We start from the raw sequence: 24,000 nt of genomic DNA, 5'->3' as shown, positions 1-24,000 counted from the left end.
GAACACAATTCAAATTCAGATTGTTTTGGCTGATTATTAGCTCCATAAATATGCGCATGCGGTGAACATTTTGCAATGAAAACTGATTGTAACAATTTAAGCACGCGCACATATGCTCCCATATATATTTTGAGGTCACATAGATAAAATCGTGCACATATGCAACCAAAACAGCCACAATTTCGAGCCCTGCAAATTCAAAATCAAGCAGGTTCAAGCACTTTGTTCAAAATCCAAGCACTTTTCTAACCTTGAAAACACTATTAAAAATCAAGCATTTTCCAGGATTTCCAGCACCCATAAGAACCCTGTACTTAGTTCAGAAAAATTAAAGGTAATAAATGACCTCTAATATAATAAATGCTTTGTGCTTACGATTGATTAACTTTATTTAAAAGAGCAAGTTAGTCCAAAAGACATACAAGTAAATTCATCTGAAACTGAATCAATCTAAACATTTAAGGCATTATTATATATAAAAAAAAAACACATCATCCAGCAATTAGAAACAACTCATCATTAAAATAGCCCAAACTGTAAAGCTCAGCTCGGTTTTAGTTCTTTAAACAGAAGAGCGTCTTTCTTGAGTTTGCTCTATTTTTAACAGTGAAAGGAAGTCGCGTCTGCTGCTATTCTGCTCCAGAAGTTACCCAGGGGTCAAAACTAACCACAAACACGCAATGCAGTAATGTTTCCAGAAAACAAGTACTCACAGAGTTTAGAGAGTATTCCAGAATGTGTCCCAGTATTCAGTCCCACCTGAGTGTGAGTGTATACGTGTGTGTGTATGAGTGTGTGTGAAAGAAAAAGAGAGAGTGTGAAGGGGAGGAACACACAGCAGACGCCAGTCATTAACCCTTTTCTACACAGACAAAACTTTTTAAAGGGCCATGAAACCCCCTCGTTTCAGCAGGGTGTTTTCACACCTCTACTTTGGAAAAAGTCAGAAAAGTGGGCGTGTCCAGCTCTGTTTAGGGGGGAGTGTCGGAGGAACTAAAGTGGGAGGGTGTGGGAGTGTCTATTTGGGCACGCGCGAGTTTCAGTCAAAATACTCACACACAGGAGAAAGTGATGGTGTTTAACCTACATGGACATCTGTAGTCGAATTATTTGCCAAATTATTAAATGTTGGACTTTAACTGCAGTTTGGCTCTTTCATTCAGGGAATTCATTCATGCCCCTCGCGACAAACGACATATTTGATTGGAGGAACTGCCCTAAGCGTGTATTTTTCATGCAATGTTTGATACCGCACGGCGAATGAGAGAAAAAAACCCTCAGCATTTCCCAGAAACTTAGATGCACACGGCAGGTAGCGTCAGAAAGCCGCGTGTGTTATTCCGGTCACAAAATGCGGTGCTAACATGTTTGCACTCAGTGCAATAGATAACTTAATTCGATACGAACAAACTGAATAAACAAAGAGCACTGGTCGCTCACTTACCAAATCTGTAGAGACAGGACAATCACCAGCAACTAGAGCCGCGTCTTTATGAAGAGAAGACTACAAGCGAATCCACGCTGAATTTCAGCGTTTGCAGATGAGAACAGCTCTCAGGTAAACAATAATCCTACTTAGACACGTAAGTTATTGTTGTCGAGCGTCGTGTACACTGTAATCCACACGTGATCCAGATGAGCTCTCACAGAGAGAAAAATGAAAACGAAACTTAATGGCAGCAAACTATAAAAGCAACACTTCATGCTTGTTTTGCCAACACAACGTGGCGTCTCTGTGGTGTAAACACGGGGACACTAATGAATATTAATGAAGTTGCACAATAGAGCGCGCTGATTGGTTTGAACCAAGCCTTACTCATGCATTAATGCATCACACTGTAAGACGTAATAAGACTCACTCTGGCACAGACGTCCAGTCTGCACGCTGGAATACACGCTATTATGTCATGACCGTGACGCAGCTTCAAAAATTCGTTTCAAACCGGAAGTACGAATTTGCTTGAAATAACGCAAAAACAACCAATTTACACTTTTTAGTGAAATATAGGTGTCCTAATAGTGTTTTTAGCAGTGTGGGACACATATAAGACTGTCAACAGCTCAAAAAATGTGTTTTGGTGTTTCGTGACCCTTTAAAACATACTGCGTTTAATACATTTGCTTCTAGGACTAATATCCACACTTTCATGAAGTCAAAACTACAAAACTGGAAGAATAGGAATTATACTATTGAAAAAACATGCAAATAAACTATTTAAAAAACATGGCCACACTTTTTAAGGAACAGGTCACCTTTATCAGGCTTGCATTTCCACTACCAAGCGTACCCTTTTGGTGGGTATGACAAAAAGTTTTAGTTGCATCATTCTCGCTCGAGGAAATGTCCACAATAAAGCTGTACGGGTCGCTCACATATATGAAAAGCACTACTCACATATCAGACGCTTTACACACATAAATACTTGTGTATAAATCTTCATTACTAACTTTTCTATGAACAGGATTTGATTATAACTGCAGATCAATGACAGTGCGAAATAGCCTACTGTAATGTCTGTGATTATATTAAATAAATAAATAAATAAATGCAACACATATGAACACATACAGACACTCACACTCTCCGATATGTTACCAACTACAGAAAAACTACACACAGCAGGCATTTAGTCCTTATTTAGGTTAAAAACAACACGAAATATAGCCCACAGTCAGTGAAAACCTCTCATCTGTGTCTGTAATCTTCACCATCACATGTAAGCTCTGTTAGAGAGTCAATCCATCATTCCCAGTTAATAAAAGTCCAAAAGGTGATCATAATAGTTAAACATGGAAGTTTGTTCACGTTTGCTGAAGAAATAACGTGCCCCTTTTTTCCGGCTTCTTCTTTTTTTACGCTTCGCTCTTGGATTTGTCAGTGTCTAACAGGATCGGGTTTCAAAAGCACGTCAATAATCAAGCGCACGTTATTATCATCACCTCAAGAAGTGTGTTATTTCAGATATAGACGCACGACGAGCGCAAACAAGAAAGCAAAACCGCTCGCGCTTCAGACTGGGTCGTACAAAACTACGAGGCACGGAGTTCTGCTCTACTCCATGGCTTTGTGGCTGTTCATCAACACGACGACAAGGTTTGTTAGAGCCCGGATCGACCATGGCTCGTTATTATATGTATATATAATTCCGCTGTAATCTCTCGCTGTGTATTTTAAACATGGCGGCTCTTTTGTTTTCATTCTGACTTGTTTCCTAAGTGAATGAAGTATCTCTGTAAACCAATAGCATTCAGCTGCGCATCTAGCACCGCCTTTTCGTACCCTTGCTTGTGTTTGGTACCGTTTCGAAAAAGTGGAATGGTACAGTTCGGTTCGGTCCAGCTTTTGACAGTGGAAACGGCCATAAAAGCGTACCAAAACGAACCGTACCGTACCAGGCCAATAGTTACCGTGTTTACTAACATGAACTAATAACGAACAATACTGCATTTATTAATCATCATTTACTTACGCATTATTAAAATCCCAAGACATTAGTTAATGCACTGTGAGTTAAACTATTACGACTTTGAGTAGCGACTTTAAGTTATGACTTTGATAATGTTAACAAAGACGAAGAAATACTGTAATAAATGCAGTAATTGTTCATTATTTGCTCACATTAGTAAATACATTAGCTGACATTAATTAATAAAATTGTATTTAAATCCTTTTTTGTATTATAAAGCAAGAGCAGCATGGTGGCTCAATGGTTAGCACTGTCACCTCACAGCAAGAAGGTCGCTGGTTCGAGTCCCAGCATTTCTGTATGGAGTTCTGTATGTGCATGTTCTCCCTGTGTTGGTGTGGGTTTCCTCCGGGTGCTCCGGTTTCCCTATCAGTCCAAACACATGTGCTATAGGGGAATTGAATAAGCTAAATTGGCCATAGTGTATGAGTGTGTGTGTGTGAATGAGAGTGTATGGGTAATTCCCAGTACAGGGTTGCATCTGGAAGAACATATGCTGGAATAGTTTGCGGTTCATTCCGCTGTGGCGACCTCTGAAATAAAGACTACACTGAAGAAAAATGAATAATGAATATAAAGCAATCCAATATTTATTGTAACATAATTTTTTTTGTTATATTACAAAGAATAAAAGATAAAAAAGAAATAAAGAAAGGATAAATAAACCCTGCTGTAATGTGCTACCATTTATACCACACGCTTTTAATTCACTTTACAATAAACAAACAAAAAAGAATAATTACTCCTATTAATTGCCATTAACAATGAAAAATACATCTATAAATTAATCGAGCACTAAATTCAACATTTCATAATACATTATTAAAATAAAAACTTGCATCTGTAAATATAACTTTATAAATCTGTTATGACATGAAATATGAAGTAACTCTTATGATTTATGTACAGTTGAAGTCAGAATTATTAGCCCCCTTTGATTTCTTCCTTTTTTTTTTTTAAATATTTCCCAAATGATGTTTAACAGAGCAAGGAAATTTTCACAGTATGTCTGACAATATTTTTTCTTTTGGAAAAAGTCTTATTTGTTTTATTTCGGCTAGAATAAAAGCAGTTTTTAATTTTTAAAAATCCATTTTAAGGTCAAAATTTAAGATCACTACCCAAAAGTTATTTTCTGGGTAGTCATCTGCTTCTTTCTAATGCGTCTCCTGTTTTCGCTACTGCAGACTAGTTCAGTAAAAAGAAAGAAATGCTTGCAGGTGTTTAGCGTTTTTCCTTATCGCAAACATAACTGTAAACTGGTAGTGTTTGCTTTGCTTTTTCGGGGGTTAATTATTGTGATTGCAACAGGGAAATACTGGGAAATCTCTGCAGACTGATGGCATTTCATGCCGTTCAGCCTAATGATCCTAAAATGTGAGCAAAATCAGCTGTTTTGTCATCACTTTAGACATTACGCTAGGGAATCATTCAAACACTAGCTCTAAAGTGACGTGTGTGAATGAGCAATGACTTCTGCTGTTCTGACGTCAGCTGCAGATGTGAATGAGCGGTGGAAGAAAGTAGCTCCTCGTACAAAAGAGTTTTTGAGACTCTCTATGTTTGATTTTCTTTTTTATACACACAATTATGCAGTTGAACTGTTGTATAAGCACAATATCACACTCATAGCAGTGCAATGTGGCTGTATATCGTCACTGGTGGGACACTACAATTACTTGACTAATTACCCTAACCTGCCTAGTTAACCCTTTAAATGTCAATTTAAGCTGTATAGAAGTGTCTTAAAGAGTATTTAGTCAAATATTATTTACTGTCATCATGGCAAAGATAAAATAAATCAGTTATTAGAAATGAGTTATTAAAACTATTATGCTTAGAAATGTGTTGGAAAAATCTTCTCTCCGTTAAACAGAAATTGGGGGAAAAATAAACGGGGGCTAATAATTCAGGGGGCTTAATAATTCTCATTACAACTGTATATATGCTTGTAATTTAGCCTAATTTAAGCAAACACACTGCATGGAAAAAGACTTGATCATCCCAATCTATTTAAATAAATGAAATCTTTCCAAACAGAGCTATTAGATTCATCTAGGGGGAATATACTCATTTGCAGCAAAACAAAATATCACAATGTCAGCCCTACCTTGGATGTATTTTTCATGTTAACTAACACACTAAAGCGTCATGGAAAAAAAAGTTTGTATACAATCAGGAGAAACAGAAGTTGAGAGCATCCAAACTCCGAGAGCCTTTCACATCATCATGCACTGCAAAGTATGTGAGAAAGTCAGCGGATCCAGCAAGTGCTCCTTAAAAGGAAGCGAGATCTGCTTTCCTCCCAGGAGCCTCTTCCCGGGAATGGGCTGCTTGTGTGCTGAAGTCAGCAGGAGTGCAGTGGGTCTCCACACCCACCAGCCCAAAAGAAAATCTCACATCCCAAATCCATTAAATGTGGTCCATTAAAAACTGCACTGGTGTTTTGCTTTTGCATGACACACACATACACACACACACACACAAAAATGAGGAATGTCTAACAAGGTCCATGTTTAACCCTGGTCGAGTAACCGCATGGCAGCTTACAGGCCGTCTATTTAAAGCATTGAGAGAGTCGGTGCAAATGTCCTGAAAATAAACCGAGCCACTCTTCAGGGCTCTCTGGAGGATCTGCACCTGGTGCTAAACGCCCAGCACAACCATTACAACCTTAAAGAGAACATACACTGTCAATGCCACACATGCCTGCACCATTTCACTATATGCACTCATCGGCAGTGAAGATGACCGGTGTGTTTATAAATGTCTGATGACTGAGAATACGTCACAGGTGTGTTTAATGCAGTCAAGTGGAGAAAGAAGAATGCTCATGGAAATGATACGGAGAAGCAAGACCCTGGTCTTAATGAATGATTCATTTAGTAGCATAATGGTCCAGCACAGTCACCTAACAGCAAGAAGTTTACTTGTTTGAGTCCCGGCTGGGTCAGTTGGCATTTCTGTGTGGAGTTTGCATGTTCTCCCCATGTCGCCATGGGTTTCCTCCGGGTGCTCCGGTTTCCCCCACAGTCCAAACACATGTGCTATAGGTTAATTGAATAAACTCAATTGGCCGTGGTGTATGTGTGTGAATGAGTGTGTAAGGGTAGTGCCTAGTACTAAAACATATACACAGTAGGTGGTTCATTCTGTGTACACTCACCGGCCACATTATTAGGTACACCTGTTTAACTGCTCGTTAACACAAATTTCTAATCAGCCAATCACATGGCAGCAAATCAATGCATTTAGGCATGTAGACATGAGCTGCGTCCCAAATGGCACACTATACACTATGCACTCATGCACTATGTACTTATGCACTTACACACTCAACAGGATAGTATATGTATGTAGTGTCGTCCCAAATGGCACACTAATGTGTTTTTACTAAGCGAAAATTCAAGCCGTTTCCCTGATGATGTTCGCCAAATTGGTGAAATAAACGACCGAATTATCAGATAATATCTGCCGTGAGTATTGCCGCATTCACCATCGGGAGGCGCTAAAATCACTGTAGTAGGAGAATTTTGCTTTCACCATCCAAAATAAATAAAGTTATTCAACATGTGCGTCTGATAGCTCCGCTCCTTCCGCTACGTAAGCAAACCTGCGGTCGTTGACTGCGTGAAGTGTCCCATCATTACACACTTCTTTTTAGCGGCTGAATGAGTGCATCATCCGGGTAATTAAAGTGCACTTATTATCTTTAGAGTTTTCAGTGTGAACACACTACTTACACTATTGATACTACAAAATGGCGTAGAATAGTGCGTCAAGACAATCTGCTGCAGTTCAAACCGACCATCAGAATGGGGAAGAAAAGTGATTTAAGTGACTTTGAACATGGCATGGTTGTTGGTGCCAGACGGGCTGGTCTGAATATTTCAGAAAATGCAGACCTACTGGGATTTTCACGCACAACAATCTCTAGGGTTTACAGAGAATGGTCTGAAAAAGAGAAAATATCCAGTGAGCGGCAGTTCTGTGGGCACAAATGCCTTGTTGATGCCAGAGGTCAGAGGAGAATGGCCAGACTGGTTCCAGCTGATAAAAAGGCAACAGTAACTCAAATAAGCACTCGTTACAACCGATGTTTGCAGAAGAGCATTTATGTACACAAAACACGTCCAACCTTGAGGCAGATGGGCTAGAGCAGCAGAAGACCACACCGGGTGTCACTCCTGTCAGCTAAGAACAGGAAACTGAGGCTACAATTCACACAGGCTCACCACAATTAGACATTAGAAGATTGGAGAAACGTTGCCTGCTCTGATGAATCTCGATCTCTACTGCGGCATTCGGATGGTCAGGTCAGAATTTGGCATCAACAACATGAAAGTATGGATCCATCCTGCTTCAACGGTTCAGGCTGGTGGTGGTGTAATGGTGTGGGGGATGTTTTCTTGGCACACTTTGGGTCCATTAGTACCAATTGAGCATCATGTCAACTCCACAGCCTACCCTGAGTATTGTTGCTGACCATCTTCATCCCTTTATGACCACAGTGTACTAATCTTCTGATGGCTACTTCCAGAAGGATAACAAACCATTTCAAAGCGGGAATCATCTCAGACTGAATATTGAACATGTCAATGTGTTCACTTCACTCAAATGGCCTCCACAGTCACCAGATCTCAATCCAATAAAGCACCTTTAGGATGTGGTGGAACGGGATCATGGATGTGCAGCCGACAAATCTGCAGCAACTGTTTGATGCTATCATGTCAATATGGAGCAAAATCTCTGAGGAATATTTCCAGTACCTTGTTAAATAAATGCCACGAAGGAGTAAGGCAGCTTTGAAGGCAAAAGAGGGTCCAACCCGGTACTAACAAGGTGTACCTAATAAAGTGGCCGGTGAGTGTATGTACATACATAGCTTCAGAATATTTTAGGTTTACTATATTTTCCAGCTATTTAAATGTCATTCTGTGCACTTGTGCTGATATGCATGTATGCACTGCGTGTATCCTGAGTTCCTGAAAAAACATGAAAAAGAAACCTTGCGTTTTGTGTTCACACTCGACGAATAAACTAATTCAGGTTCTGATTCTGAAATGATTTGATCAAAAACATTCCTCCTGAAACATTCATTAAGGATGTATGCAGAATATATGCACAAATGTTCATATTCCGGCTTTGTTTGGAACCATTTTTGCTGGCAAAACAAGAGAACATTCAGGTGCTCATACGATAAGTGCAGATTGATTCAGAAAACAAAAGACTAATTTCCCCTGTCGGAAACTGATAGCATATCAATTTAAAAGTGTGTTTTATTTTAGTTTATTTTGAAGTAACACGCATATGAAACACCCATCTATGTATCAACAATATTATGCATTGGAACAAAAGGCCCAGAGGTGTTAAGTGAGAGACAGGAAATCCTGTGCCCGCAAGCCTATCCTGTTTTGGGTGTTGCCAGACTTGCAAACGAAAAAAAAAAAAAACTGTGTAAAAAGCTTTTGGGAAAACAAATTAATTAACATTTGTGATTTAGTTTTGTTAGGCTCTCAGCCAGGCTACAAGTATTCAGTGTCAATAACGTGACAGGCAATTACAAACTCTCCAGCATGTGTCAGTATTGAGTCGAGATTTATTAAGTGTCTGACTGCTCATTTCATTTAATGATGTGTTCATGGAGAAGTTAAGTTGATGGGACTGAAAAGGGTGTGAAGCCAAACCTAAACTTGATCACAGCAGCGGATTACGACTACTGGAGTTCTGCCACTTCTGAAGAAATGCACATTTTTAGTCTTGATGAATGTCAAACAACAGCACTTGTACTGAAATGTTTTAGGTTAAAGAATAAAAGCAACATACAGCGGAGCTCAAATATTGAGGTTTTGATTTAAAGTGAGAAATTATTAACCCTTCTGTGAATTTGATCTATTTTTTAAATGTTTCCTAAGTGATGTTTAATAACATTCATTCATTTTCTTGCCGGCTTAGTCCCTTTATTAATCTGGGGTCGCCACAGTGGAATGAACCACCAACTTATTCAGCATGTTTTTACGCAACGGATGCCCTTCCAGCCGCAACGCATCTCTGGGAAACATTTACGCACACACTCATACACTACGGACAATTTAGCCTACCCAATTCATCTGTACTGCATGTCTTTTGACTGTGAGGGAAACCGGAGCACCCGGAGGAAACCCACGCGAATGCAGGGAGAACATGCAAGCTCTACACAGAAACGCCAACTGAGCCAAGGCTCGAACTAGCGACCTTCATGCTGTGAGGCCTGGTTAATAACATATTTTTAGATCAAATATATTTTATAATATAAATAAATAAAATATATATATTTTTTAATCAACACAATTTTAAAGAGAATAGTTTCAATAATTCATTTTTAAAACTTACTTTTGTCTTCTCCATGATGACAATATTTTACTAACTATTCTGCAGCTTAAAGTTCAATGTACCTTCTGATTGAGTCCCCACCAACTAATGCCCAGCTTTCAAGGGAAACTATGGCTGTTTCTCAATATGCGTTCTTCAGCGGTCTTGCGTCCTCGTGTTCTCGTGAAATGTCATCATCAGTTGCTTAAGTTCAGTTCCAATACTCAAGACCGCAAGTACGGAGGACGCGTGAAACTTCCCGGATGTGTTCTTGATATCGAGGACGCACTGATGCAGACTTGAGCACCGAACTCGCTCTGGAAGTCCCAGAAGTCATTGCGACTGGAGGTGGGAAGCGCAGCATTTTATTTAGATTTATTATTAAAGTTCAGAGATATGATTTATTTACCTCAGGAGTTTCCTTAAAGGAAACGGTGAAAGTAAACATTATCATGAACATCTTAATAAAGGAATAAACACATTAAGGGTGTTTGTTTGCTGAAATTCGTATTAAAATCTGTTTTATTTATATTGGGCAACATAGATATATTATGTTTTTATGCAAAGTATATATTTTGAAAAGGGGAAAAACAATAAATCGTTGTATGAAGGCTGTAATGTTGAAATAATTTACCATTTAAAAAACGTGAAGGTCATGTGACCATCAGGAAGAACGCAGCATCTCAATTCTCAAAGGACGCGTTCTCTGCCCTCGCGGTCTCCTGAGTTCGTTCTTCCGAGGACACCTGGCAAGACCAGTCTCCACAAGAACACAAGTCCGTTCTCTGCAGTCTTGGAATTGAAAAACAGCCTATTTCTGGTCAACACATTGTAGACTTGTTTTTTCTGTATATAAGATTGCACTAGTGTTGTTGTTTTTTATTTATTAATCTATTTATATTTATTTATTTTGTTTATTTGTATTATTATTATTTGCTCAAAATACTCTTCAGTGTATTTGTTTATTGTTACATGTTTATGCCTTTGTAAATTTTTGTAATGTTTCACAATGTATAAATAACACTTATGTAGGGGGGGCACGGTGGCCCAGTGGTTAGCACTGTCACCTCACAGCAAGAAGGTTGCTGGTTCGTTGGCATTTCTGTGTAGAGTTCGCATGTCCTCCCCATGTTGGTGTGGGTTTCCTTCGGATTCTCCGGTTTCCCCCACAGTCCAAACACATGCGCTATAGGGGAATTAAATAAACTAAATTGGCTGTAGTCTATGAAGGTGAATGTGAGTGTGTATGGCTGTTTCCCAGTATTGGGTTGCAGTACGCAGCATTCTCTGTGAAAAACATATGCCAAAATAGTTGGTGGTTCATTCCACTATGGTGACCAATGATAAATAAAGGGAAGGGAAATTAATGAATGAAGTTCAATGTAAAGGCTTAACTATAGTAATAAGATTAATTAGGCAAGTCATTGGAGAACAGTGGGGCTAATAATATTGACTTGAGCTATTCATTGGTTACGATGAAAGTAGAAACAAAACATTTACAAACATAATAGTTTTAATAACTCATCTCTAATAACTGATTTATTTTATCTCTGCCATGATGACAGTAAATAATATTTTACTAGATCATTTTCAAGATCCTAGTATTCAGCTTAAAGGGGAAATGAAGCCCTCAGTCAAGTTTACCTTATTTTGAGCATTGGATTCCACTTCAATGAAAACATATTAAACAAACTTGAATAATGTAACCATTTATCAGAAAACGGTGTGTTTTACTATAGATTTTAGACTAAGGACGCAGCCATCTTGGAATGTCGCTGTGTCTGACGTCACGGGGTTTGTTGAGTTCCCTCCGCTGAAATATTGAAAGATCTGCTGTAAATGCTGCTCTCTGTGTGTAAACACGTGAACAATGTAAGCAAACTTTTGCCGACCGTCGTGTTGAATTTTCGCCGCATTTTGTGACAGGACAGTCTACACACACACACGGTTTTCTGACCTCCTGAGGGCATGTGAGTTACAGAGAAATGCAGAGGGTTTTTTCTCTTATACGACATGCGGTATCAAACATTCCTCTGTCATTAAACACACTTTCTCCCCTGCGTGTGTGTTTGTTTGTACTCGGTCAGAAGCGCGTGCCCAAATGGCAACTCCCATTTTTATTCAAACCCTGCCCATTTTTATTCAAACCCTGCCCATTTTTATTCAAACCCTGCCCATTTTTATTCAAACCCTGCCCATCTTTATTCAAACCCTGCCCATTTTTATTCAAACCCTGCCCATTTTTATTCAAACCCTGTCCATCTTTATTCAAACCCTGCCCATTTTTATTCAAACCCTGCCCATTTTTATTCAAACCCTGCCCATTTTTATTCAAACCCTGCCCATTTTTATTCAAACCCTGCCAATTTTTATTCAAACTCTGCCCATTTTTATTCAAATCCTGCCCATTTTTATTCAAACCTTGCTCATTTTTATTTAAACCCTGCCCATTTTTATTCAAACTCTGCCCATTTTTATTCAAATCCTGCCCATTTTTATTCAAACTCTGCCCATTTTTATTCAAATCCTGCCCATTTTTATTCAAAACCTGCCCATTTTTATTCAAACTCTGCCCATTTTTATTCAAACCCTGCCCATTTTTATTCAAACTCTGCCCATTTTTATTCAAATCCTGCCCATTTTTATTCAAATCCTGCCCATTTTTATTCAAATCCTGCCCATTTTTATTCAAACTCTGCCCATTTTTATTCAAACCCTGCCCATTTTTTTATTCAAACTCTGCCCATTTTTATTCAAACTCTGCCCATTTTTATTCAAACTCTGCCCATTTTTATTCAAACCCTGCCCATTTTTATTCAAACTCTGCCCATTTTTATTCAAACCCTGCCCATTTTTATTCAAACCCTGCCCATTTTTATTCAAACTCTGCCCATTTTTATTCAAACCCTGCCCATTTTTATTCAAACCCTGCCCATTTTTCCTCCCCTGACACTCCCACCAAAACAAAGCTAGACACACCCCCTTTCCTGACTTTTTCCAAACTAGAGGTGTGAAAACATCCCGCTGAAACGGGGGCTTTCGTGGCCCTTTAAGTAGGGACCGTAACAGGGGGCTAATAACATTGACCTTAAAATGGCTTTTAAAATTAAAAAAAAAAACAATAAGACTTTCTCCAGAAGAAAAAATATTATAGGAAATACTGTGAACAATTCCTTGCTCTGCCTTAGTTGGGACATATATTTGAAAAAGAAAAAAAAAACAGGGCCAATCACTTTGACATCTACTGTATTCATAGCTGATCAATGAGCGTTGTTTAATAAATATAGTGAGAGGAGAGAAGCTTATAAAAACACACAGGAATATAATCTGAATAGAAGCCAGATGTGACACAGATATCTCCCCCTCCTGAAGCAGAGAAATGAATATACAGCATAAGCAGAGAGTAGCAGAGAGCTCAGTTTACACTTTATTCCATTATGAGGGAGTCACACACTTTAATCGCTTCCCTACTCAGAATCTGAACAAAGAATTCCACACATTCCTTTAGAGAGCAGCAACAGAACACACTACTGAGGATGGAGAGAGAGGGAGAGGGACAGAGACAGAGACAGTGAGAAAGACATTTCTTACTGTTGTGCAAAGTTATTACTATTATATACAGTCAAGTTAGAATTATTCAATAGTATCTGGATGCAGCCTTTATGATGCAAGCTGAGATTGCATCACTCAGCGATGCAATGTCAGACACAATGCACTCAAATGGAGCTAGTGACATCACTGTGATGGGTAGGGTTAGGGGTGGGGCTACACTGTAAAAAAAAAGCCGTGATTTCAACGGTAAAAAACTGTAAAAATGCTACAGTACAAATCCGTGACCTGGTTAACGGTATGTTTCCTTAATATATACGGCGAATAACCGTAAATTGACTTTCCCAGAATTCCCTGCATGGCACATAACTTTTTATGCATTTGGTTGACATTACTATGGATCTTTTTAGTTGTTTTCCCATCAGTTATGCACATTAGAGATTTATGTTACATCTAATGTTGATAAACAATGTTTATTTCATGGCTTTAATTTTATGTGTGTTACCATACTGGTGTTTAGTAGCTGTGTGAATGACACTGAGCACCTTCTACATGCTGATACTCTTTTCTGCTTGTGGGAAAAGTTGATTGTGATGAGCATTGGCTCATTAAGTATCTTCCTCATCACCACCTGCATGTGGGTGTGCTAACGTGACTAACTGTGTAACAAAAGATGTGTAGATGTTGGTCATTCTAAATACAGACATATTACCTCTATAAATTAACAAAATACAGTAGTTTACCGTAAAAATGAAAAAATTACTTTTATGGTTTGTACCGTGTTTTTAACGGTAAAGTACTGGCAACCACAGCTGCTGTTTTTTTACCGTAAATTTTACGGATTTATTTTTTACAGGTGAGCCCATTAAAAAGCATTGGATGCAGCTCAGAGTGCACTGCACCAGATCTGCATCCGGCCCCTTCTCGAATTATTAGCTCTTCTTTGACTTTTTTTTCTTTTTTAAATATTTCCCATAGGATGTTTAACCGAGCAAGGAATTTTTCACAGTATGTCTGATAAAATTTTTTTGTCTTCTGGAGAAAGTCTTATTTGTTTTATTTCGGCTAGAATAAAAGCAGTTTTTAATTTTTTAAAAACATTTTAGGATCAAAATTATTATTATTATTTACTTTCGACTCTCTACACAACACACCATCGTTATACAACGACTTGCCTAATTACCCTAACCTGCCTAGTTAACCTAATTAAGCCTTTAAATGTCACTTTAAGCTGTATAGAAGTGTCTAGAAAAATATAATCATGTCATCATGGCAAAGTTATTAGAAACGAGTTATTAAAACTATTATGCTTAAAAAGGTGTTGAGAAAATCTCTCTGTTAAACAGAAATTAGGGAGAAATATACAGGGGGGCTAATAATTCTGACTTCAACTGTATGTATGAGCAATATCACACTCGTAGCAGTGCGATATGGCTGTATATTGGCACTGGTAGGAGGTGTGCGTTGCTTTTTTCGGGGGATAATAATTATCATATCCTGATTGCAACAGAGAAATACTGTAGACTAACACTGTAAGAAGATATCTCTGTAGATGGATGGCATTGCATGTCACGTTCAGCCTTATAATTAGCTGTTTTGTCATCACTTTATACATTGTGTTAAAGTGACGTTGGTGAACTGTTTTGAACTACTGTTATACTGTTATGAAATCAGCTGCAGATGTGAATGAATGATGGAAGAAAGTAGTTCCTAATAAAAAAGGCTTTTTAGACTCTCCGTGTTTGATTTTCTTACTTATAAACAGGATTGTGCCGTCAAACTGTTATATAAACGCAATATCACACTGATGGGGCACTAACATATGTCTCCCACTAGTGCTGATATACAGCTATATCACACTGCAACGAGTGTGATATTGCTCATATATATATATATATATATATACACACACACACACACACCCACACCCACACACACACACACACACACACACACACACACACACACACACACACACACACACACACACACACATATATATATATATATACACACATTACTCCGCCCACATACAGCAACAAGCAGAGGACACTCTGCAGTTTCATAAATATTGCAACTGTCGGGCAACATAATGTACTTGTGAAAAAACGCAATATCACACTCGTAGCAGTGCGATGTGGCTGTATATCATCACTGGTGGGATACCATGCACAACGCAAGCCTCCCACCAGTGCCGATAAAAAGCCACATTGCACTGCTATTCGTATGATACTGCATACAGTTAAAGTCAGAATTATTAGCCCCCCTCAATTTTTTTAATCTTTTTTTAATATTTCCCAACTGATGTTTAACAGAGCAAGGAAATTTTCACAGTATGTCTGATAATATTTTTTCTTCTGGAGAAAGTCTTATTTGTTTTATTTCGGCAAGAGTTAAAGCAGTTATTACTTTTTTAAACACCATTTTAAGGACAAAATTATTAGCCCCTTTAAGCTAAATGTTTTCTCAATATATACAGAACAAACCATCATTATACAATAACTTGCCTAATTACCCTAACCTGCCTAGTTACCTAATTAACCTACTGTAGTTAAGCCTTTAAATGTCACTTTAAGCTGTATAGAAGTGTCTTGAAGAATATCTAGTCAAACATTATTTACTGTCATCATGGCAAAGAAAAAATAAATCAGTTATTAGAGATGAGTTATTAAAACTAGTAGGTTTAGAAATGTGTTGAAGAAAATTTGCTCTCCGTTAAACAGAAATTGGGGGAAAAAAACAAGTAGTCTAATAATTCAGGGGGGCTAACAATTCTGACTTCAGCTGTATTTATAGTTGCAAATGTCAACATTGCCATGGAAAAAAAATAAGTTTTCACCCAAACAGCGAAACCCTTTCTAGGTTTTGTGTTTTACTTTGACTGAGACATTTTCAGAATTAATACAGCTGTGTTTTCAAACAATTATATTTGATTTAGCAAAGTCACACAAGTGCCAATTTCATCTGCACATCCATAAAGGAGAGATGTCACATACATACCCAAGCTTTTTCTTCTTAAAAGCAAATATGTTAGGTCAAATCAATGACGTTTGTTCTACAAAGAGCCAACTCTTGTCCTTTTGATTAGCATTATGTATTTGAGTTGTGTAGTTTAATTTACAGAATTTCTACATTGTTGTCTACTGTAAACTCACAGACTTTTTGGTCACATCCAAAATTAAAATTTTTTCCCTCATTTAAAAAAAAAAACTGTTTACAGATTGACATTTTTCTCATCCCATAACTTTGCGACGAGTTATTTTGAAATATATAAACAGACGTTTTAATATAACTGCAAATGTCTCATCTATAATGCTGGAATTGCTCTATTTTCATTAATATTGTTATTACTACTATTTTCTTTATATTGCCTGCTATGTACACTTTGGCAATATGTATCCATAAATGTCATGCCAATAAAGCGCATTGAATGGAGAGGTGAAAGAGACTGGGAAAGAGAGAGAGATGCAGAACAGACAGGGGGCGTGTGGGCTGAACTGTGACAGAGGAATGTAGAGCAAGCAGCCTCACAATGGCTGGTGTTCATTTCACTGATCCAATCCCACCCACCTCTATTTAAAAATACCAGAAAACTCCAGTCCCACCGCAAGAGCTGAAACCACTGTTAGACTGATTCAACAACACTGCCAGGCTCCACTAAACTCCTCCTGGTGTACTTTATGCACTGCTGACACTCCCTATACTGCAGTGTTTAAAAGCCTTGCATGTGCCAGAGTTATAACAGGGGGAAAAAAATTCAATGCAACCTGAAAAAACTACGAAAAAAAAGAAGTTAACGGGATGGTTCACCCAAAATAAACAATTACTCACCGTTTACTTGCGCTCAACTGGATGCAAACCTGTTTCTATTTTTTCTTTAATGAACAATGTTGGAAACCTGTAACCACTGACTTCCATAGTAGGAAAAAGAAGCACACGTACCATGGTAGTCAATGGTTACAGGTTTCCAACATTCTTCAAAATATCTTTTTTTGTTTTCAACAGAAGAAACAAAGTCAAACGGGTTTGGGTCAAGTGAGGGGTTAGAAAAATTATAATAGAATCGTTATTTTTGGGGTGAATTAACCCTTAAATTCACTTCATCTTTAATTCTATAGTGCTTTTATTTATTTTTATTTTAATTTATTTATTGAATAGGATAGCCCCTATTTTTGAGGGGGTCCATCATTTTTTTTTATAAATCAAACAGAGTACAACACATCACAACGTACGTACAACTAACAAAACAAACAGGCAGCACACTCTACCTGAAACACTTCCCACAATCTGAAGCCTAAAAAAAAAAAAAAATCAAAAATCAAAAGTACAAACAATTTGACATACAAATAAAAAATAAACATTTCATTTGGAGCCAATATAAGTAACATTCGCAAGTTATTTCCAAAAATGAAAATAAATTAGCCCTGAAAAGACAAAGTGATTTAATTGATCTGAAAAAGGAAGGGAGATTGTTCCAGTCGGAAGGATTTTTGTATCGAGAGGACCTACGGCCACTTTCTGTAGCAATTTTGGGAACAAACAATAATTCTGTTGCATATGACGAAGTGAATATGATGAGGTAAATGAAACAAAAGCTGCTGTAAATAAGAGGGGAAACTAAAACAAACACATTTAATAAGAAACAAATAGCAATGATGCTGTCTGCAGAACTTAGGTTGAAGCCCAAAACCAAGAGTTTCATATAATATGCAATGATGGGTTCTATAGGGACATCTTAAAACAAATCGACACAGAGAATTGAAGACAATATTTAAAGGTTTTCAGCTTTAATATTTAAAAGGTGTAAACCTTTTAATATTTAAAGGTTTACACTTTATGAAGGAGTCACACATTTTACTCAGAATCTGAACAAAGAATTTCACACATTCCATTAGAGAGCAGCTACAAAACACAATTGAGGATGGAGAGAGAGAGAGAGAGAGAAAATTATTAATAATAATATCAGTAGTAGTAGTAGTAGTAGTAGTAATAATAATAATAATAATAATAATAATAATAAGCAAAAAAATTTAACAAATAATAATAATAATTAATAATAATATCAATAATAGTAATAATTATAATAATAATAATAATTCAAATAAGCAATATATAAAATATTAATAATATTCATAGTAGTAGTAGTAGTAATAATAATAATAATAATAAATAAAAATAATTCAAATTAGGTGAAAAAATATATAGTAATAATAATAGTTCAAATAAGAAAAAATATTAATAACAGTAATAATAATAATATCAGTAGTAGTGATAATAAAAATTCAAATAATGTGAAAATAAATATAACAACAACAACAATAACAATAATAATTCAAATAAGGAAAAATAAATAAAAATATATAATAATAATAATAATAATAGTAATAATAATAATAAAAATAATTATATTAATAATTAAAAAGGGACAGATAATAATAATAATAATAATAATAATAATAATAATAATATCAGTAGTAATAATAATAATGATAATAATAATAATTCAAATAATGTGAAAATAAATAATAATAATAATAATAATAATAACAATAATAATTATTCAAATAAGGAAAAAAATAATAATAATAACAGTAGTAGTAATAATCATAATAATAATAATAATAATAACAATAAAAATTCAAATAAGGTGAAAAAAAATAATAATGATAATAATATTAATAATAATAATTAAAGTAATAATTCAAATAAGGAAAATTAATAATAATAATTACAGTAGTAGTAGTAGTAGCAATAATTCAAATAAGCAAAAACATTTTATAAATAATAATAAAAATAAATAATAATAATAATATTAATAATAATAATAATTTAATCACTTATGCCATCTGATAAAACATTTGAACTCAGAAACTGTGCTGCATGATGTCACACTTTAAAAAGCGGATTACTATATTAACCTGCACCATGATCTTTAAATCTGTGCAGACGTTTTAGATTTGCATGCATCTATATTAATAACTAATATCCGAAAAAGCAGCACTTTGTGTCCTGATCTGGTCAGAAGAGGCCAAACTCTGCCTGTTTACGAGCGGAGACTAGAGGCCAAAGTTGGCGACCCCACCAAAGGAAACTCAATACCGTCTAACCAAACTGACTCTGATATTTATAACAGAGAGGGGTGAGCGATGGGGCCAGCGGGACGGCTGCGGGACAAAAAGAAACAACAGACATGGAGAAAAAAAAGACAGATATAATTACAAGACAGCCAGAAGCGTGAAACGACACAACAGCATCCAAACGACAAGGTCATGGACACCGATAGGGAAATGGGGAAAAAAATAAAAAGGTGAGGATTGATGGATATTTTAAAGAGATCATCTCAAGCCAGAGACTCCACCCCTGCAGAAAGTCGATACTCTGCACCCAAAATAAAAGCTCTTCCCAACAGGACATCAAGCCAAGCAGACTGGGGGTCCCACGTCTATTCTGGTTACCTACGCATACACACAGAAGTGAGAACATCCAACCGGTGTGTATGCCAACATGAAAACCACGTCTGATTGGAGAGTTATTTCTATGAGCGCTGGCTGACTCTCCATCTGAGTTCAGTGTGTTAAACCTGGAAAGACCCACGCTGACCACATAAAATTACAGCACTTCATCGCACATCACTGGACATGGTGACGACTGCTCATTCATCAGTCTGCTAATTAATAAAAGAACATTTGCAGCGCTCAATATATAAGAGTTCACCCCTTACAAATCTCTCATTTAAATTAATATTTTGCATAGGAGGATTTACAATAATATATCTGTGCAAATAAACTCACCGGCCACTTTATTAGGTACACCTTACTAGTACCGGGTTGGACCCCCTTTTGCCTTCAGAACTGCATTAATTCTTCATGGCACAGAATCAGCAAGGGACTGGAAATATTCCTCAGAGATTTCAGTCTATCTCTGATATGATAGCATCACACAGTTGTTGCAGATTTGCCGGCTGCACATCCATGATGCCAATCTCCCGTTCCACCACATCCCAAAGGTGCTCTATTGGATTGAGATCTGGTGACTGTGGAGGCCACTTGAGTACAGTGAACTCATTGTCATGTTTGAGAAACCAGTCCGAGATTGATTGTGCTTGATGACGTGCTGCGTTATCCTGCTGGAAGTAGCCATCAGAAGATGGGTACACTGTGGTCATAAAGGGATGGACTTGGTCAGCAGCAATACTCAGGTAGGCTGTGGTGTTGACACTGGGGCGATGCAAGGTTTAACAACCACATTATCGCCCGCCTTCTGAGTCCTTATATGGAAATTATAAAAATTAATTATAAAATATTAATATTAATTATATAAATATTAATTATAAAAAAAGATAAAAATGGATCAATAGAGGGACCGAAGGAGCGAGAAAGGAAGAGGTGTTCGGTGGTTGGCTGTCTGGGCTGGAGGAAGAAGATGAGCTGAGCGAAAGTGAAGGTGGAGCGAGTGTTTACCGAGTCGCGACTTGCCATAATAGGGTATATGCCGAGCTAGTGTGTTTCCCATACTGATAAACTTCCAGTGACCTTTTATTGTGAGTTTTTTCCATTTTATATGGTTCCTGTTACAGCATTGATGTTGTAATGTAATTTTAAATAAAATCAGTTTAAAAAATCATTTAGTTGTTCAAGCATAAAACGAGACAAAAAGCCGTTTACTCGCACGCGCCCGTCAGAATCGGCAGGCTAGCGCAGAAGCTCCATTGAATATACTGAGGAAAAATAAATGCTCATCTTATGAAGAAATGCCGGGGAAAATGTAATTTAATGAGGTGCTTCTTGTACAAACTGAGACCCACTACAGGGTCAGTTGGCATTTCTGTGTGGAGTTTGCATGTTCTCCCCGTGTTGTCGTGGGTTTTCTCCGGGTGCTCCAGTTTCCTCCAAAGTCCAAACACATGCGCTATAGGTGAATTGAATAAATTAAATTGTGTGTGCATGAGTGTGTATGGGTGTTTCCCAGTACTGGGTTGCAGCTGGAAGGGTATCCGCAGTGTAAAACATATGCTGAAATAGTTGGCGGTTCATTCCACTGTGGCAAACCCTGAAATAAAAACTAAGAAAAATGATTTTAGCTCCAACTTGCCTTAACACACCTGCAAGGATGTTTCCCGAAAGCCTCGCAAGAGCTTTATTAGCTAGCCCAAGTGTGTCTGATTGGGCTTGGATCTAAAATCAGGACACCGGGCCTCCAGGACTGAGATTGAAAACCCCTGACCTTTACTGTTATCCTAAATAAATGAATAAATTAGACTTTGACAACGACATTGTCAAAAAAAAATGATCTACCACAGTAACGGTATGACAGAAAACTTTATCGGTTCTAAAACCAAAACTTTTCCAAACCGTAGTAAACCTTAAAACCGGTTACTGTCCCATGCCTATTGATAGTGCTTTCAAAATTACACTCTTTCAAATTACAATTTTAGTTTAGAAACGATTAATCATGTTGGCCTAGTTTGCTCTAACATGGAGTATCTCCTGTATCCACTCCTGCAGGAGGAATTCTGCTGTGACTGCGAGCTCTGAAATATCCAGGGCCATCAGGAAAACAATCAGCGCTGTGTCTCTGACCAGACGCCCTGCCAAAGGAGGCAGAGCTGAAAAAGAGGATGAAGGAAATGGAGAAATAAAAGGCCGACAGAGAGCGCTAGGGTGGGGGAAACGTCAGGGGTTTCATCTTAATCACCTCATCACAGCAGGCAAACACATGGCAAAGCTTCACTTTGATTTTTGGGCCTCAGTGTCCACCGCCTGCTGCTTTACTGTTATAATTGAGAACAGATTTTGACTAATACTCTGGACATGACAGAATAAGGAGAATGCAGAGTTAAGTTACTATATTAAAGGGGTAGTTCACCTCCCAAAAAATTATTTAATCACTGTTTACTCAACCTCAAGTGGTTTCAAACACTTATGAGTTTCTTTCTTCTAAAAAACAAAGAAATTCAGAGAAAGCTGTAAATAAACAAAAAGAAAAATAAATACTATGGAAGTCAATGGTTACAGACTTCCAACATTCTTCAAAATATATTCTAAATAACTAATATGGAACACAAATAGAGATGCATTAAAAATGATTGAAAGCTGTAACCATTTACTTCCATAGTAGGCAAAATAATCACTATAGAAGTCAATGGTTACAGACTTTTAACATTCTTCAAAATATCTCTTAGTAATCTAACTGATATGGAGCACAAAAAGAGATCCAATGAAAAATGATTGAAAGCTGTAACCATTGACTTTCATAGTAAGAAAAACAAACACTGTAAGTGTATGGTAATAGACTTCCAACATTCTTCAAAATATCTCCTAAAAATCTAGCTGATATGGAAAACAAAAAGAGATATATTGAAAAACTACTGAAACCTGTAACCATTGACTTCCATAGTAGGAAAAACAAATACTATAAAAGTCAATGGTTACAGACTTCCAACATTCTTCAAAATATCTCCTAAAAATCTAACTGATTTGAAACACAAAAAGACATGCATTAAAAATGATTAAAAGCTGTAACCATTGACTTCCACAGTATTTGTTTTTCTTACTATGGAAGTTAATGGTTACAGATATCAAACATTCTTTAAAGTGTCTCCAAAAATCTAACTGATACTGAACACAAAAAGAGATATATTGAAAAATGATTGAGAGCTGTAACTACAGACTTTCATAGTAGGAAAAACAAATACTATAGAAGTCAATGGTTACAGATTTCCAACATTCTTCAAAATATCTTCTAAAAATCTGACCGACATGGAACACAAAAAGAGTTTAATTAAAAAATAATTAAAATCTGTACCCATTGACTTCCATAGTAAGAAAAACAAATACTGTAAGTCAATGGTTACAGACTTGCAACATTTTTCAAAATATCTCCTAAAAATCCAATTGATAAAGAACACAAAAAGAGATGCATTGAAAAACGACTGAAAGCTGTAACCATTGACTTTCATAGTAAGAAAAACAAATACTAATGATAGTCAATGGTTACAGACTTCCAACATTCTTCAAAATATCCACAAAAAATCTAACTGATATGGAACATTAAGACAGAATTTTGTGTTTTTGTGGTAAACTACACCTTTAAGTTAATATTCAAGTATGCCGCACATGCCTTGTTAAAGCATCACAATAATCTGAAGACACAATTGCCAAAAAATCCCTTCGATTAGAGAAATAATCAATGCAAGAGAAGAAAACTGAGAACAACCAAATATGGTGATGTATGCTCGGCATCTCCGACCACAAACCTGACACAATGACTGTTCATGTTTCTCACACATAATCACCAAATGATTTCAGAAAAACATGTCTCACAAGCAAAATGGGTTACTTTGGGAGTGTTATTAATATACACTAAGAAAAAGCATTATTATTATTTCTTTATTGCTGTAATGGTCATCATGAGACTCTTCAGCAGTTGAAATGGGAAATAATTGTTTGGGGATGTATGTTATACTACTTTTTTCTGTTTTGTTTTGTATAAATCTATAAAGACATCTACTGTATATATTACAGTTTTTCTCAGTGGCTTTGGTGCATTTCTCACAACACTATTTACATTTCCAGAACAGTTCATGCAATTATTAAAACAGTTAGTCATTTGTGCAGATCATAGTAGCAGTTTC

General features: G+C 36.8%; 1 protein-coding gene across 23 annotated transcripts in view; it reads right to left on the bottom strand.

The window, feature by feature from the left end:
- Positions 1 to 24,000, bottom strand: part of pxnb (paxillin b) — a 72,761-nt gene that overhangs the window by 33,047 nt on the left and 15,714 nt on the right. For 5 of the 23 annotated variants that reach the window (XR_012384052.1, XR_012384051.1, XM_005172450.6 and 2 more), the window contains exon 1: positions 714 to 945. The exons of 11 other annotated variants lie outside the window; for them this stretch is intronic. Coding sequence is in view for 9 of the 12 variants with exons in the window: in XM_005172450.6 (XP_005172507.2) it covers positions 714 to 852 (139 nt within the window). In the remaining 3 variants the exon portion in view is untranslated. Of the gene's footprint in view, positions 1 to 713; positions 960 to 24,000 lie in introns of those variants that run through there. 7 more of the 23 variants (XM_688428.11, XM_073910028.1, XR_012384053.1 and 4 more) reach the window with 6 other exon arrangements.

Source organism: Danio rerio, chromosome 8 (assembly GCF_049306965.1).
Source record: "Danio rerio strain Tuebingen ecotype United States chromosome 8, GRCz12tu, whole genome shotgun sequence".
Classification (NCBI taxonomy): domain Eukaryota; kingdom Metazoa; phylum Chordata; class Actinopteri; order Cypriniformes; family Danionidae; genus Danio; species Danio rerio.
This window is presented reverse-complemented; position numbering and strand designations above follow the sequence as displayed.